Source organism: Artemia sp. Qi Xiang Cuo, chromosome 18, assembly GCF_049724085.1.
Source record: "Artemia sp. Qi Xiang Cuo chromosome 18, ASM4972408v1, whole genome shotgun sequence".
NCBI lineage: Eukaryota > Metazoa > Arthropoda > Branchiopoda > Anostraca > Artemiidae > Artemia > Artemia sp. Qi Xiang Cuo.
The window spans coordinates 44,002,671-44,018,203 of NC_142811.1; the positions used below are offsets into that span (position 1 = coordinate 44,002,671).

Sequence of the window (15,533 nt, forward strand, 5' to 3'; positions counted from 1 at the left end):
CAAACGCCACATATCAGCTTCATATGCTTCCATAGTCTGTGCTAAGGTTCGTTTCAATCGCCCATATCTCGCAACGCGGGAAAACACTGTTGCTCTTCCCCAGTTCTGCTACATTGCACCCTTCTGGAAGATTCTTACAAATGCTGATAAATTGAAAATCCACTACACTTTCTTACGTTTCTGAAATTACCTACTGAGATATCCAAGTTGGATACGCAATTCATAGCTCATCAATAGTCTTCACATAGCAGATCTTGCTATAGCCTATGCTAAGCTTATGAAGAAACGCAACCAAGAGATTTCAAGACATGCTTGGAGTCGACTTCTTCAACTCTAGTTACGTTGTAATAGTTGTATAGTGATATTTTGCTCTTTTTTTTCTTTTTGCAGTCCTCCGTCATTTCTTTTGTACGAAGACGGGCTTTCAATGAATAATAATTATAATGATGTAACCAAATTTCATATAAAAATTGGGATATTCTTTAATTAAACGGCAACCTCTGCTTTTTTATGATTAAATGCAAGATATATATTTTTTTGGTGCATTTATAGTTAGTAGAAAAAGAAGGCTAAACGTGTGTTTAAGGAGGGTTGCACAAGAATGACCCTTTAGCTCGCACTGTTTGCAAAGTCCGTGGAACCATCATCGCAGCTGTGGCTGATCATGGTTTCTCATGATAACCTAGTAAAGAACGAACCACGGCTCAAAGTAGCCACAGATTCAAAAATGTGTTTTGAAAAAACTGTCTAGTGAGAATAAATTGCCATTTTGTAGTGGTTTCAGCGGTGATAAATATTATTTCAATTACTCTTAGTATCAAAATGTTGTTTTGAAAATAAATTTATGGAAGTTACGAAAGATATCCTGAAACCCCTCAAAACGGCGTCGGATCGAAACAAAAAGTAAATCATCGCCAAATATCCCATACAGGAAACTTACAGCCCCATAACTTGAAAAACCAGGAAAATTATTTTTTTTATTCTTTTTTTTCTTCTTTCTTCATTTTTTAACATACATAAAAGTTTTTCTACTGAAATCTATGAGCCACATTAAAACTTAAAATGAATAGAAATTATTCTGTACATGAGGGAGACTGTTCACTCTTCAATACCCCTCTCTTCATGTTAAAATGTTATTACTTTTAAAAAGGTTGTGATTCTAATTGGGCCTTGAGTTTCATTAGTCGTTTTTAAAAATTGGGACGAAAGTTTAAACTTTAGCGTAAAGAGTGTGTATTAGGGAGAGGGCAGCCTCCTCTAATATAAGGATCCAAAAATCCAATACCTAATTTTTTTTTTACATCCCACAATTGCTTATATAGCTAATAGTTTTATTTGATTGGAAAAAGGCGATCGAAGCTTGAAATTGAAATTTGAAGCAGCTCAATCCTATCTTTTACTAAACCTGGTAAAAAAGGAAGAGAAAAAAGAGATGAGAGAGCTTTTAATTTGTAGCCTGCGTAACTGAAACATCTAATATTTTCAAGCAGAGATTTTATTTTAAAGAGCTGGGAAATACAAAATTAAACTTTATGATGTTCACCAGTAACGAAGACCAGCACCATAGCCGTATCCGCCGTAATATGGACGGTAGAGACCTCCGGAAATACCAGGACCGTAGCCTCCATAGAGTCCACCATAGCCGTAGCCAAGTCCAGCACCATAGCCGAAACCATAACTCGGAAGGAATGATTCACTTCCTTGAATGTCGGCAGTCTCCTTTTTTTGTTCTGATGGTGCGCAGAACACAATGGCAAAAAGGCCAAGGAAAACCTGAAAGAATGAGCTGCGTTTATTACGCTGAGCTTTTAAAAATAATTCTACTTAGAAAAATAATTCACAGGCTATGAAAAGCAGTTATTTTCTTCTTTCGTAATTTATAACGGCATTATGTGTAATCATAGCATCCAATAAGGAAGGTCCTCTTACTTTCCTTAATATTCTCTTGTACTTGGGAGAAATGGCGTCGTAGCTGCAATATACACATTTGAAATGTATAATAGTTTTCTAAATTATACTCGATGAGTATTTAATCTCCCCTCCCAAAAGACACAAATTAAATACAGCATTTATCAACATCTGGAAGATTCTTTTTTTTTCCAGAAAAAACCCTCAAAACATTTTTCTATTCTGTTATATAAACTAATTTAGACCAATACCGTTGTCTTTCAAGAGTCAGCTCCTACAAGAAAAAGTTGTTAAAGTTAATTGTATAATCCATTAAATCAGTACAGTATAGAATTTCTAGGGAGTAATGGATTTTTTAATTGTAAAAGGTGATTTGATTCTGAGCGTTTTATGAATGCAAACGTTACTCACAAGTAATTTCATCATTTTCTTGGTTTGGGATTCGCTTAGACAACCTAGAATCAAAGACTGATACAAAAATTTACTTGTTCAATGCTTATATTTGAAAATCTGACTCCTTCTCGGCCTTGGATTGTAAGGCTTGATGCTTTGTTTTAATTAGTCTCGTGCAATATGATAACCGTCCATTATTCGATTTTGTCTGGTTTCAAAATCTGACTTAAAGCAAACTTCTTCTGGAATTGCTTATGTTTAATTGGATTAGTCTATTGTCCGAATAATTAGCTTTTTAGATGTCTCAGGGGTGGGAGAGAGGGAAGATAACACATTAAAAATCGTCAAAATAAAGGTATAAAACAGGGTTCCTGATGATTCTAGCCATCCGCTCCTAAATTTAGCTGCATCTACGCCCCTCCAAACGAATGAATCTCAACCCAGATCATGGTTGCAGCGGTAGCTGCCATCTAGTAAAGAGTGAACCACAGCCCAAAGTAATCAAAAGTTGAAAAACACGTTTTTAAAAAAAAACTGCCTGGTGATAAAAAATTGCCATCCGACACTGAATCAGGAAAGATAACTATTATTTCGGTTAATCCTAAAAGTAAAAGTTTTTTACGAAAAGAAATTTATGGTGATTTCGAAAAAGAGCCCGAAACCCCTTGACAATGGCGTCAGATCGAAATAAACAGGACACCATTGGAACCAGCATGGTCCAAAACATTTGTAGGCTATTTACAGTCCCCCACCTTGAACACATAGGAAAATGACTTTTTTGCATGGGTAGGCACTGATGTGTCCTTTTTTTCTTTTTTTTTAATGGATGATATTTTAGTTATTTGGAATTATGGGGAATCACAAATTGAAGGTTTTTGGGAACATTTAAATAATCTGGGAGGATAATTAATTTTAAAAATTGAAAAGGAAACAGAGAATAAGTTACCGTTTCTAGATATTTTGATCCATAGAAATAATAACGAACTAGCGTTTTCAGTTTACCGTAAACCGACTAATAACAACCGTTATTTGTCTTTCGCATCAAATCATCCGATCCAGCTAAAAAGGGGTGTGGTCATTTCTTTAGTTGATAGGGTATTAAAATTAGCATCACTAGAATACATATGCAATGAACTAATTTTTATTAAGGATATTCTAGTAGGTAATGGCTATCCGGAAAATATGATATCTCAAATAATTGAAAAAAGGAAAAACAAGTTGATCGAACCAGAAATATCAAGAAACAAATCAAGAAACAAATTACATAACTTTGCCTTTTATCCCGATATTATCGCAAAAATTAAGAGTAGAATTAAAAAAAAACATAATATAAATACAGCATTTAAATCAGGACAAACTATAAGCTCTTTGTTAAATAAAGGGAAAGACAAGGTACCGAGAAATTTGTAAAAGGGAGTATACAAAATTCCATGCTCTCGTGGTAAATTTTAGATGGGAAGAACACAACAGATTTAAGAAAATAGGCTACAGCAACACAAGCCATAGATTCATCCAAAAGTGCCATATAGCACTAAAAACGGCACTTTCGGTACCGCTTCTTAAGTGGAAAATTTTGGAAGCATAAAACGGTAGCATTGCAATAATTATGGTCCAAAGGCCTTAACTGGAGGTTTTTAAGAACCCCTCACATATACTCTTCCTCCAGACCCTCTTAATAAGTTTCATAAATCGCCTACTCATCTTAAAAGTAAAAGATTATTGGGAAAACAAGTTAACTAAAACTAAAAACTTCTCAACTAAAAGTCTACCAAAAATTTAGGTTGATTGATCAAAAGTTTTGAATTGAACCTTCAAACTTCACTCTGCGATGAAATATGTGTGCTAGCTCCAACGGTGCTAATTGAGGGGAAGGGACGTCCTTGTCCCTTTAGTTTTTTGCTTTTGCCTAGGTTTTAAAAAACACCTTTTTTTTTGGTTATTTCATTGGAAAAGGCACTTGTTTCATTTAAAAAAGTTGGGGAAACAACCGAAAGTGCACTTTGTGGGAATGTGCTATCAAGTCAAATTTATAAAAAGCGATTAAGTATAAATACAAGCTTTTAAATGAGCCTCTCTTTTGTTACAGTAGCCTTCTAGTTTCTGCTAGTCAGTAGGTGATTTATATAGCCCTGTCTTCATTATGGCTTTTTTAGGCGAGGTCAGCCGATCAAAAACAGCTTTTTGCTTATCAAAAAACAAACGTTCCTGAAAAACATGTATTGTTTTTTGAAGTATGGATAATGATCTATATGTTACAGACTGAAAGTTTTTTTTAGCTGTCAAGGTTGTTTGCAGTATTTTCTAGAGGTGTCTTATCTCCCCTAGATGGGTTATAATTAGAAATTATATTAAAAATAAGTTTTCGACTGAAACGAAGAAGTGACATTAGAACTTAAAACAAACATACATTATTCCGTATAAATAAAAAAGATCATGGCAGCCTTGTTCCTACATTAAATTTTAATAAAAAGCGAACAAAGATTAATTTGAAAAAAAAAAAGTTTTGCCGATGGAATTAAAGAGCGAACTTGAAAATTAAAATGGACAAAAATTATTACTTCACAGCCAATCTAGTATATATCAATAAAATTAGTACAAATAAACCAACTAATTATGTTTTCCTGTGCTTTTAGGATTATACAAAATTAGGGCTTTACTGAAAAACAAAATAATATAGGAGTTTTGGTACAATAAAAGCAAGCCTATTAAGAACACTTTTTACAGAATAAAAATATTATCAATCCCTTTTAGGATCAATCCCTTTTAAGATTAAATAAAAAATAACTATTTTTTTAAACTGAAAGTAAGGAGCGACATTAAAACTTAAAACGAACAGAAATTATTCCGTATATGAAAGAGGCTGTCCCCTCCTCAACACCTCGCTCTTTACGCTAAAGCTTTTTATTGTTTTAAAAAATAAAGATGTGAGACAGAGTGAAACTTTTGTGTAAAGAGCAATGCGTTGAGTAGGGGACAACTTCTCTCATATATGGGCTACTTTCTGTTTGTTTTACATTTTAATGTCGCTCCTTACTTTCAGTTAAAAAATTTTTTTTTTTTATTTAATTTCTGATCTTTTTTTAGTTAATGCAGGTTTTATTTTGGCTCACCGTCATTGAATAAGTAAACAAAATTTGCATAAAAATTTTACTTTTCTATTGCTAAATGGCTGTCTCTAAATTTGGTTCTGACGTAATTTACAAATTAACTTATGCAACGAACATCTATATTCGTATATTTTTTTTCTGGCAAAAAATACAAAGTTGCAGATTTTTGCAGATATGAGCTTGAAACCTATGTAATAGGGTTTTTTGATACGCTGAATCTGACGGTGTGATTTTCATTAAAATTCTTTCACTTGTAGGGGATGTTTCCCCCCTCTTTAAAAAATCAGGTAAATTTTCTCAGGCTCGTAGCCTTTGATGAGTAATACTAAACTTAATAAAATTTATATTTTTAGAATCAGCATTATATGCCCATTCTTTTGATACATTTATTGACGTCAAAATTCCGTTTTTAAAAGTTTCGATTACTATTGAGCCGTATCGCTTGTTTTTTTTTATTGTTTTTTTTATTACGTATATATTATAACGTAGGCTATATGAGGGGGTTCTCCCCTTAGTCAATACCACGCTCTTTACGTTAAAAGTTAAAAAGTTTTTTAATTCACAAACTCCTGAATCACAAAGGCCGTTTAATTAGAATAGATAGCTCTTTTGAAAGCACTAAAAAAACTGTAGCGTAAAGAGCGAGGTATTGACTTGGGGGAGAACCCCCTCGTATACGTAATAATTTCTGTTCGTTTTAATTTCTAATGTTGCTTCTTACTTTCAGTTGAAAAAACTTGTTTTTTTTTAATTTAATTTCTGATCGTTTTTTAAATAATGCTTGGAAATCCGGCGCCTCCTTCATAGAAATGTCCCTTGCCCCAAAGAAACATCCTCCACGGAAATATTCTCCCGAGTAACCCCTTCCTCCAGCCCCCCCCCCCACCACAAAAAAATCATTCCAGAAAATGTCTGTATACTTCCCAATAACCAATACAATATGTAAGCAATGGGCAAAGTTCATAACTTGCAGCCCTTCCCCTGGGAACTGTGGGGTATTAAGTCATCCTAAAAGACATAGTTATAAAATTGTTGACAATTCTGAAAAAAATGACTATCTCAAAATTTCAATTGGGTGACGTTGAGAAAAATGAGCGTGGGAAGGGGCCTAGTTGTCCTCCATTTTTTTGGCAAAAAATGGAAAATTCCACATTTTTGTAGATAGGGGCTTGAATCCTCTACAGTAGGGTTCTCTGATACGCTGAATATGACGGTGTGATTTTTATTAAGGTTATATAACTTTTAGGGGGTCTTTTCCCCTTTTTTGAAAATCAGCCAAATTTTCTCAGGCGCGTAACTTTTGATGGGTAAGATTAAACTTGATGAAACTTATATTTTTGAAATCAGAATTAAAATTTTATTCTTTTGATGTATCTATTGGTATCAACATTCCATTTTTTAGAGTTTCGGTTACCATTGAGCCGGGTCGCTCCTTACTTACAGTTCGTTACCACGAACTGTTTGATAAAGCAATAATCCATTTTAGGATTGTTGCTTTATTTATTTTTTACATTTAATTTGGTGTCACTTCTGCACAATGGCTCAGTTCAATGACTGGGTCTCCTTTTGGTTCTGAGAAGGACATGTCATGATTAGTTTGTACACAAGTTCTAAGTAAAGCCATCTTGATAGTATTGAGACTATAGACTAGCTTTAGAGTTTGTATCACAGCTTGAAATTCACTGTTTTATGGAAAAAAAATAATCGGATTTCCAGAGTTCATATTATGTCTTATTTGATCTTCATTTCAAGTAATACTAAAGCATATTTCTTACAATTGAAGATTGTTTATTAATCACTATTGGTATTATAGCTGGCGAGACCAAAATGCCGCCTGATAAATCAATCCAATATTTCTGTATGCTGTTCAATTACCTCGTGGTTATTAAAAAATATTTAATTTTACTCTTATGTTTTAAGATAATTTTAATTGTATAATGAAAGTTACTGATGTCACAACTGATGTAAGACTATGAAAAGCGTTATAGATTTTTTTAGTGTTGTCAGACTGCATACTCACTTTTGACTCTTAAATCAATATTCCTGTTTTTTATACTTGACTTTTGTGTTTTCAGTAAAGCGCTAGTTTTTTTTAATCCTAAAAGCACAGGGAAACATGATTAGTTGGTTTATTTGACCTAATTTGATTGATATATATATTAAATAGGCTGTGAAGTAATAACTTTTGTCCGTTTTAAGTTTCAACTTCGCTCTTTACTTCCCTCGGAAAAACTTTTTTTTAATTACTTCATATCTAGCCACATCCCTAGCTTTCAAGTATATCGTGCGGAGAGAGATCTGTGAAATAGTCGAAGCCCTTTTACATACCACAATAATGTAACCCCAAACTATCGTAGTAACAATGGGTTCAAGAAAGCTTGATTCATTTTTGACTTTCCTCAATAGTAAAAAAGATTAATACAACAAAAAATTGTTGGTACTTATGTAGAAAGCGGTAAGTACGTGATAATTGTATTGCGAATAGATAGGAGAAAACCCGGTTAATATTAACCAGATAGTGATTGAACAAAGGTGTCTGAAGAAGAATGGATGTGAAAATTAAGATTTGGGATTTTTTGGGGGTTTAGGGGGACTAAAAGGTATCTAGGTTGGTTAGGTTACGTATTTAATATATGCTATGCTTTACCCCTACCCCCTTAGTGTGTAAATATATAGCACAAATTTGTTTCTGAACTATTATATTTTCATCCTTTTTTGTTTTATTTCATTAGCATTAACGAAACTTCACTTCTCACGTACTTACCGCTTTCTACATAAGTACCTAATTGTTTGTGAAAAAAAAAGTCTTTATTTGTTTTCTTCGTGTAATTCTATTAATCTTTATGTAATTTAATTAAGAAATGAGCTTCCAATCCCTAATTGCCTGCCCTTTACGATAAAGTTTGTGTTTTGCCTTAAAATGCTTTATTAATGAAAATCACCCGAATAAACTTGAGCATTTGTTAAGGGGGTCCAGAAGCGATATTTCAGAATTTATTTTTGTTCAGTGTTTAAGTTTTCTTGTCTTTTTTCTTTTGTTTCTCTTTTGTACTCTGTCATTTAGGGGACTTGCGCCTTTTTTTGTTTTGACAGGTTATAAATAAGTTGAATTAATAATACAATTGATCAGGAAGTAATTTTTGCAATTCAAGGGGAGGATTCTTGGGGAAAATTCTGATCCTTTGTAATTTATTCCCAACTGTCGTTTGGAATTCCCTCCCTTACTCTTCCAACTTGTTGGTGGTAAGCATAGGATATAAAGTTTATACTTGACAGCGTAATTGTGCTGCCTTAGCAAATTAAAAAGTCTTTTTCCTAAGCAATTGTTCTGCGGTATGGCATCAATGTATAATTTTTTTTTTCTCCAGGCTACTTTGCATGGACAGAGTCGTCGTAGAAACTGTGGAAGGGGGTTCATTCGATTGGAAACTAATAACGCTACTGCCATTTTTTAAGACTCAAAAGGGATTGGACGGTAAAAGCCCCTCCCACACTCTTTGTAGCGGCCCCTCAAAGACATACAATAAAAATTTTGAGATAAATAATGCCAATAATGTCCAAAAATAATGCCTTGGGGAATGTCATGTCATAACTATTCTATTCCTACTCTACTAACCATACAGGTTGACACTAGACACAAGTATAGATTTACAGAAGTGTATGAAAATTTGTCGAAGTATCTTAATTACAAAAATAACAAACTCTATATTTTTTTAATTCTTAAGTTTAAATTTCAACAATGTCTACCAATTAGGGAGAGAGGGGTCCTAGGGTTGACTGCTCCCTAGGTTTTCATGAACATCTTTTTTGATATTTTAATTGAAACATTCGGAAAAATAAGTTGCCCTTCTCCTCCTACATTATCAAAAATATGTTTTTTATTTCTCCCACCCCTCTATAAAAAGGCTCTATCTCCTCTTTGGATTTTCGTGAATTGGCGCTACTAATCCGAATCTACATGCTGAAGGAATCAAATAGTTCATGGCAACGACCTGTAGTAAGGAGTAAATCGGCTCAATAGTAACCAAAACTCTAAGAAACGGAATTTGGATATCAGTGGATAGATAAAGAGAATCAGCTTATGATGCTGATTCCAAACATATAAGATTCATCAAGTTTAGTGTTACCCATTAAAAGTTAAGAGCCTGAAAAAATTTGCCGGAAGTTCAAAAAAGGGAGGAAACATCCCCTTAAAGTCAAGGAATCGTATTGAAGAGCAAACCATCAGATTCAGCGTACCAGGGAATCCTACTGGAGAAGTTTCAAGCTTGTATTAAATAAAAAAAACAAGTTTTTTTAACTGAAAGTAAGGAACGACGTTAAAACTTAAAACGAACAGAAATTATTATGTATATGAAGGGGGCTGTCCCCTCCTCAACGCCTCGCTCTTTACGCTAAAGTTTTTTTATTGTTTAAAAAAATAGAGTTGTGAGAAAGTCAAACTTTAGCGTAAAGAGCGAGGCGTTGAGGAGGGGACAGCCCCTTTCATATACTTAATAATTTCTGTTCGTTTTAAGTTTTAACGTCGCTCCTTACTTTCAGTTAAAAAACTTGTTTTTTTATTTAATTTTTGAACGTTTTTGAATTAATGCAGGTTTTGATTTTGGCTCACCGTACATGAATAATTAAAACAAAATTTGCATATTATATTTGGTTAAATGGCTGTCTCGAAACTTGTTTAATTTTATTTAAGAACGTTTTTATTAGTAATAAATATACGTAACTTAGAATTAACTTACGTAACGAACTTCTATATTCATAAACTTTTAACACGTATATTAGGGGGTTCGCCCCCTAGTCAATACCCTGCTCTTTAAACTATAGTTCGAATTTTTTTTCCAGTTCTTTAAAAATGACCTCTTAATCACAATCAGTTGATCAGTTGAAAAACTTGTTTTTTTTTATTTAATTCCTGATCTTTTTCTTTAATAATTCTGGGAAATCCGGCGCCCCCTTCATAGCAATGTCCCTTCCCCCATGAAAACTTCCTTCATGGAAAGATCCTTCCATATAGCCCCCGACCCTCTCCTTCCCCCACCTACCAGAAAAAATCTCCTCTGAAAAAGTCTGTATACTTCCCAATAACCAATACTATATGTTAACATTGAGTAAAGTTCATAACTTTCAGCCCTCCCCCTGGGGACTTTGGGGGATCAAGTCATCCTAAAAGACATTTTTATCATATTTTCGACCATGCTGAACAAAATGGCTATCTCACAATTTTGATCCGGGGACTTTGGGAAAAAATTAGCGTTGGAAGCGGCCAAGTTGCCTTCCATTTTTTGGTTGCTTAAAAAGGGCACTGGAACTTTTATTTCCGTTCGAATGAGCCCTCCCACGATATTCTAGGACCACGGGGTCGATACGATCACCCCTGGAAAAAAAAAAAAAAAAAAAAAAAAACCAAAAAAACACGCATCCGTGATCTTTCTTCTGGCAAAAAATATAATATTCCATATTTTTCTAGATAGTAGCTTGAAACCTCTACAGTAGGGTTCTCTGACACGCTGAATATGATGGTGTGATTTTCATTAAGGTTCTATATTTTTTAGGGGGTATTTCCCCCTTTTTTCGAAAATCAGCCAAATTTTCTCAGGCACGTAACTTTTGATGGGTAAGATTAAACTTAATGAAACTTATATATTTGAAATCAAAATTAAAATCTGATTCTTTTGATGTATCTATTGGTATCAAAATCTCGTTTTTTAGAGTTTCGGTTACCATTGAGCCGGGTCGCTCCTGTTAACACGAACTGTTTGATATACAAAAATGTGAAATTTTGTATTTTTTGCCGGAGGAAAGATCACGGATGCATGTTTATTTTTTTTTTATTTTTCAAGGGATGGTCGTTTCGAAATAGCGGTCTTAGAAGATCGGGAGAGGGCGCATTTGAACAAAATTAAAAGTTCTAGTGCCAACTCAATTTTGCTGGTGGAGATGTTCCGGGAAAATTATCCGGAGGCTATTTACAGCGTGTTTGGATTTCTGGGAAAAAATTTTCATGGAAGGAGGGATTTCCGGAATTATCAAGAAAATGATTAGCAATTAAAGTCTTTTTCAAATGAAAGTATGTTAAGGAGAATTCTTCAGGCTGAATCGTCTGCAAGAACTTTGACGGCGGGGAGGATTTTCAGCAAGGATGGAATTGTCCGGATGTAATTTTATTGGGTAATTGTCCAGAGGGAATTTTACAGGGGGAGGGGGTTACTTTACTTGTGAGGAACTTTCCAGGGAGGGTATTTTCCGTGAGGGGAGGGAATTCTTCATGGAGGCCAGATTTACCCTCATTATTTGAAAAACGATCAGAAATTAAATAGAATGAAAAAGTTTTTTCAACCGAAAGTAAGGAGCAACACTTATACTCAAAACGAACAGAAATTATTCCTTATATTATGGGGGATGTCCCCTCCTCAATTTCTCGCTCTTACCGCTAAAGTTTCAATTTTTTCAATTCTTTAAGAACGAGTCATGAAACACAAGGGCCGTTTAACTATAATCAGAAGCTTTCTTAAAAGTCCTAAAAAAATTTAGAGTAAAGAGCGAGGTATTGTGGAGGGGGCAAACGTCATAAACGGAATACATCCGTATCCCCTCCCCCTGGATATGGCCTTGAAATTAAAAATTTTTCTTCTGACATTTGTGATTGACTTTTTTTTTGAAACACCGAGCTGCAATCGATAAATTTCCTATTGTCTTAGTCAATTCACTAAAAAATTAACATACTGCTCAATATGCCTTTTTGGCGTTATTTCCAAATATTTTGATTGTTATCCTTGCATATTCCATTTTGAGCCCTTTAAAGGACCGTTAAACAGATCTCTGGCTCCTTGTGTTTATTTAATACAATTGAGATTAAAACACGTGATTCCAAATAAACAAATTCAAAAGAAGACATAAATACTTAATAAATAATCAGTAGTAACGCTGAATTATTAATCACCATGATCCCGCTGAAATTGTTCTTTTCTTCAGCCTCTTCGTTTTGCCATTCAAAGTGTTAAAAGTGGATTGGCCATTTTAGCAATTTAATCGCAAAATTTAGCACTCCCAAAATCTTTCCGTGAAGTATTGAAACAAGTTGTAAAGCAAAACAGATAAATTAAAAGATTTATAAACTATTAATTTTATTGGATTAGACCGGAATAAATCAATACATCTGGAGAACATAATTGTGGAAAATCAACTCGGCATTAAATTTTGAATTGAATGCTATGCTTATAACTTAACTCTACGAGCCAAAAAAAGAACAAAGTGTTTCTTCTATGGTTCTTTTAAGGTTCAAAATAGAATTTGAGCAGAGCAGCGATTAGTATATTCAGAAAGAGCATGGAAAAGGGGGATCGAATTGGCCTGTTCATCGTCTTGCCATCGAATTAATGAAAAAAAAAATTGATGAAAAACCCGAGAAAAATTTATATTCTAGTGTCCTTAAAAATTTGACCATATTAATGTAGCTGTGGATTTTTTTAAACATCATTTTTGTACTCCCTAGCACCTTTACCCAGCAGCACCATAGCACTAATTACCTTGCTGAAATCAAAGATGATCATAAAATAACAGTTCAAAATAGGGATAAAATCCTTTTTTAATAGACAGAGTATAATAAATTTCATAAAAAATACCAGATATTTCGGTCACATATACAGTGACCGTCATCAGTAGTAAAACTGATGACGGTCACTGTATATGTGACCGAAATATCTGGTATTTTTTGTGAAATTTATTATACGCTGTCCATTAAAAAAGGATTTTATCCCTATTTTGAACTGTTATTTTATCGTCATCGAAAGGCAGTGTGGTCTCCGAAATTATCTACGTCAAAGATGATCATGATGTTCAGCCACTAACCAAAATTCCTGTGGTTTGCCGACCAGCTTTTTTGTCATTATGCCTACACTCGTGGGATTCGGAAGAATTCTCCCTGCTATGGTTTTGAAAGACATCGCTTAAAATCAGAATTTAAGTTTCTAATAAGAAACTTTCTTTTTTTTCTTTTTTTATGTAAATAGATTCTATAATATTAAAAAATGTAGAAAACCATGTCAAATTCACATTTTTAACTTCTTCTTCTCTTCTTTCTTTTATCCTGTGGTTTCTTAAAACGGAAGCTTTATTTGCACACACATGTATCCAAAGAAACGAAAACTTCTATGGAAGCTGTGAAACTCAGCCAACAGAAATCTTTGCTTCTAGCCTGTCAGTAGTAACCTAGGTGCTGATTGAAAAGGGACATGAAAAGAGACAAGAAAAACCCTCTATATATTGAAAACGGACATGAAAAGGGACAAGAAAACCCTCTATATATTGAGAAGGGACATGAAAAGGGACAAGAAAAACCCTCTGTATATTGAAAAGGGACAAGGAAACCTACGCCTTAGGCATGGGTATGTGTGTAGGTTTCCTTGTCCATTTTCAACGAATTGTACGGTTACCAGGGTCATTTGCCTATTACAATGAACTTTACATGGGTTTATAGACATGTTTTATATTATGACACCAATGTTTGGAGGACAACCAGAGAGAGAGAGCGATGGTCACACTAACTACTTGATTAGTAGTTGGATTCGTATATAAGGGGTAATTTTCATTTTATTTCATATTAGTAAGAGAATTGAATTCAATGAGGATAGTTTATTTGAGAGGATATTAGTGGAGAAAAAATGAGTGGTGCATTTACACTATTGGAGATTAATGATGGATCCGACAGCAGCAGCAGCAGAAACGATATACGAGTACCTAATGTAGCTTTGGAAATAACCGCTGGCTCTAGACTATGTCTTGAATGGGACATTATGTATGCAAGATATGTGATATCATTAAGCAAATTTAAGCAGGAGGAGCAGCTGTGTTTTGCTGGAAAAGTGAATATTCTCCATATAAATAAACTTCGGTCAGCATTAGATGTCCTATCGAAATATATTGACGGTAACAAAATGCATCAGTGAATATTATTATTGTAATTATGTTCAATAAAAATGTTTCTAAATCAATGGTATTTTTTTTTCTTTATATAGTAGACAAGCGTATATTTTCTAGAGTAGAAAAAAGAAATTCTGATTAGTCTGAAGTTGGTTGTGAGAGAGTTAGGACTAAAAAAATGGATAGATTCGAGAAAGAGCGAATCATGAGGAATCTAATTCTTATGGAAAAACATTTAATTCTAGACGATGATTTTCTAGAGTTGTCTATTCAAATCAAGATATTTTCTCGAGGGCTGCTTATCGATAGAATAAAAACTGATTCTCCATCATTAGACTCTTGTATGCAGCTTTTACGTTGTGGTCCAAATGTATTTACACAGTTTATTGATATATTGATCACGACACGGCAAAATGATATTGTGGATATGCTTTTAAACATTAGTTTAGAAATTTAGGACTTTTTTTCATAAGAAAGATAGTGCTCAAGGATGATTTACTCCTCTCTCTCTCTCTCTCAGACAATTTTTTTTTGTTGCTAGCTCAGTTTCATTGTGGCAGTGAGAGCGATAACACTTGACAAAATGTTCCATACATGTCCGTTATGTATGTACACACAGGGCAGCTGGTCATCATGTGAGAATTGCACAATGATTGAGGACTATGATGAGAAGTGTAGATTATGCAACCCGTGTAAATTGCATAGAGGATATGCTATACAAATTAAAGGTTGTAATTCCTGTCTTGAAGAGGTGTATGACTCTCATCCTAGAGGCCACCTATGCTACAATTGTCATTATGATAAGTGTAAGCAGTGGGAGAGTACATATCCCGGAATGATTGGAAAGAATCCTGACCGTGATTTTAGCTTAGTGCTACGAGATTGGTATCGTCGCGGTTTGAGATTGGTTTGTAAGGAGGAACCATGTCATCTATTCGACTACTGGAACAAAAAAAGGATATAGTTTATAAGTCATCTTTGTGATTACAATGAGTCTTATCATTATAAGCCCACTGATTTTTATTTGGCTGTGACAGACTGTGATTTGCCACTTGAGGACATTGTTTGTGAAATTGCTTCAAATAGGCAAATTGAAACATGTGAATTCTTTAGAATGAATGAGAATAGTATCATTGACTATACAAAGAGATATGACAAGAGTGAAGTCACGCTCTACTGTAGAAAATGTGACCCTGACATTGCACT

General features: G+C 34.1%; 2 protein-coding genes across 2 annotated transcripts in view; one reads left to right on the forward strand and one right to left on the reverse strand.

The window, feature by feature from the left end:
- The window catches only part of LOC148941523 (ras-related and estrogen-regulated growth inhibitor-like protein), a 387,592-nt gene that overhangs the window by 120,951 nt on the left and 251,108 nt on the right, over nucleotides 1–15,533 (forward strand). The window lies entirely within an intron of this gene.
- On the reverse strand, nucleotides 1,484–2,375 carry LOC148941528 (uncharacterized). The gene is made up of 2 exons (XM_089104264.1): nucleotides 2,320–2,375; nucleotides 1,484–1,773 (listed from the first exon to the last, which is right to left on the reverse strand). Exons 1-2 carry the CDS (start codon nucleotides 2,332–2,334, stop codon nucleotides 1,540–1,542), a joined length of 249 nt encoding a protein of 82 aa, XP_088960390.1. The 5' UTR covers nucleotides 2,335–2,375; the 3' UTR covers nucleotides 1,484–1,539.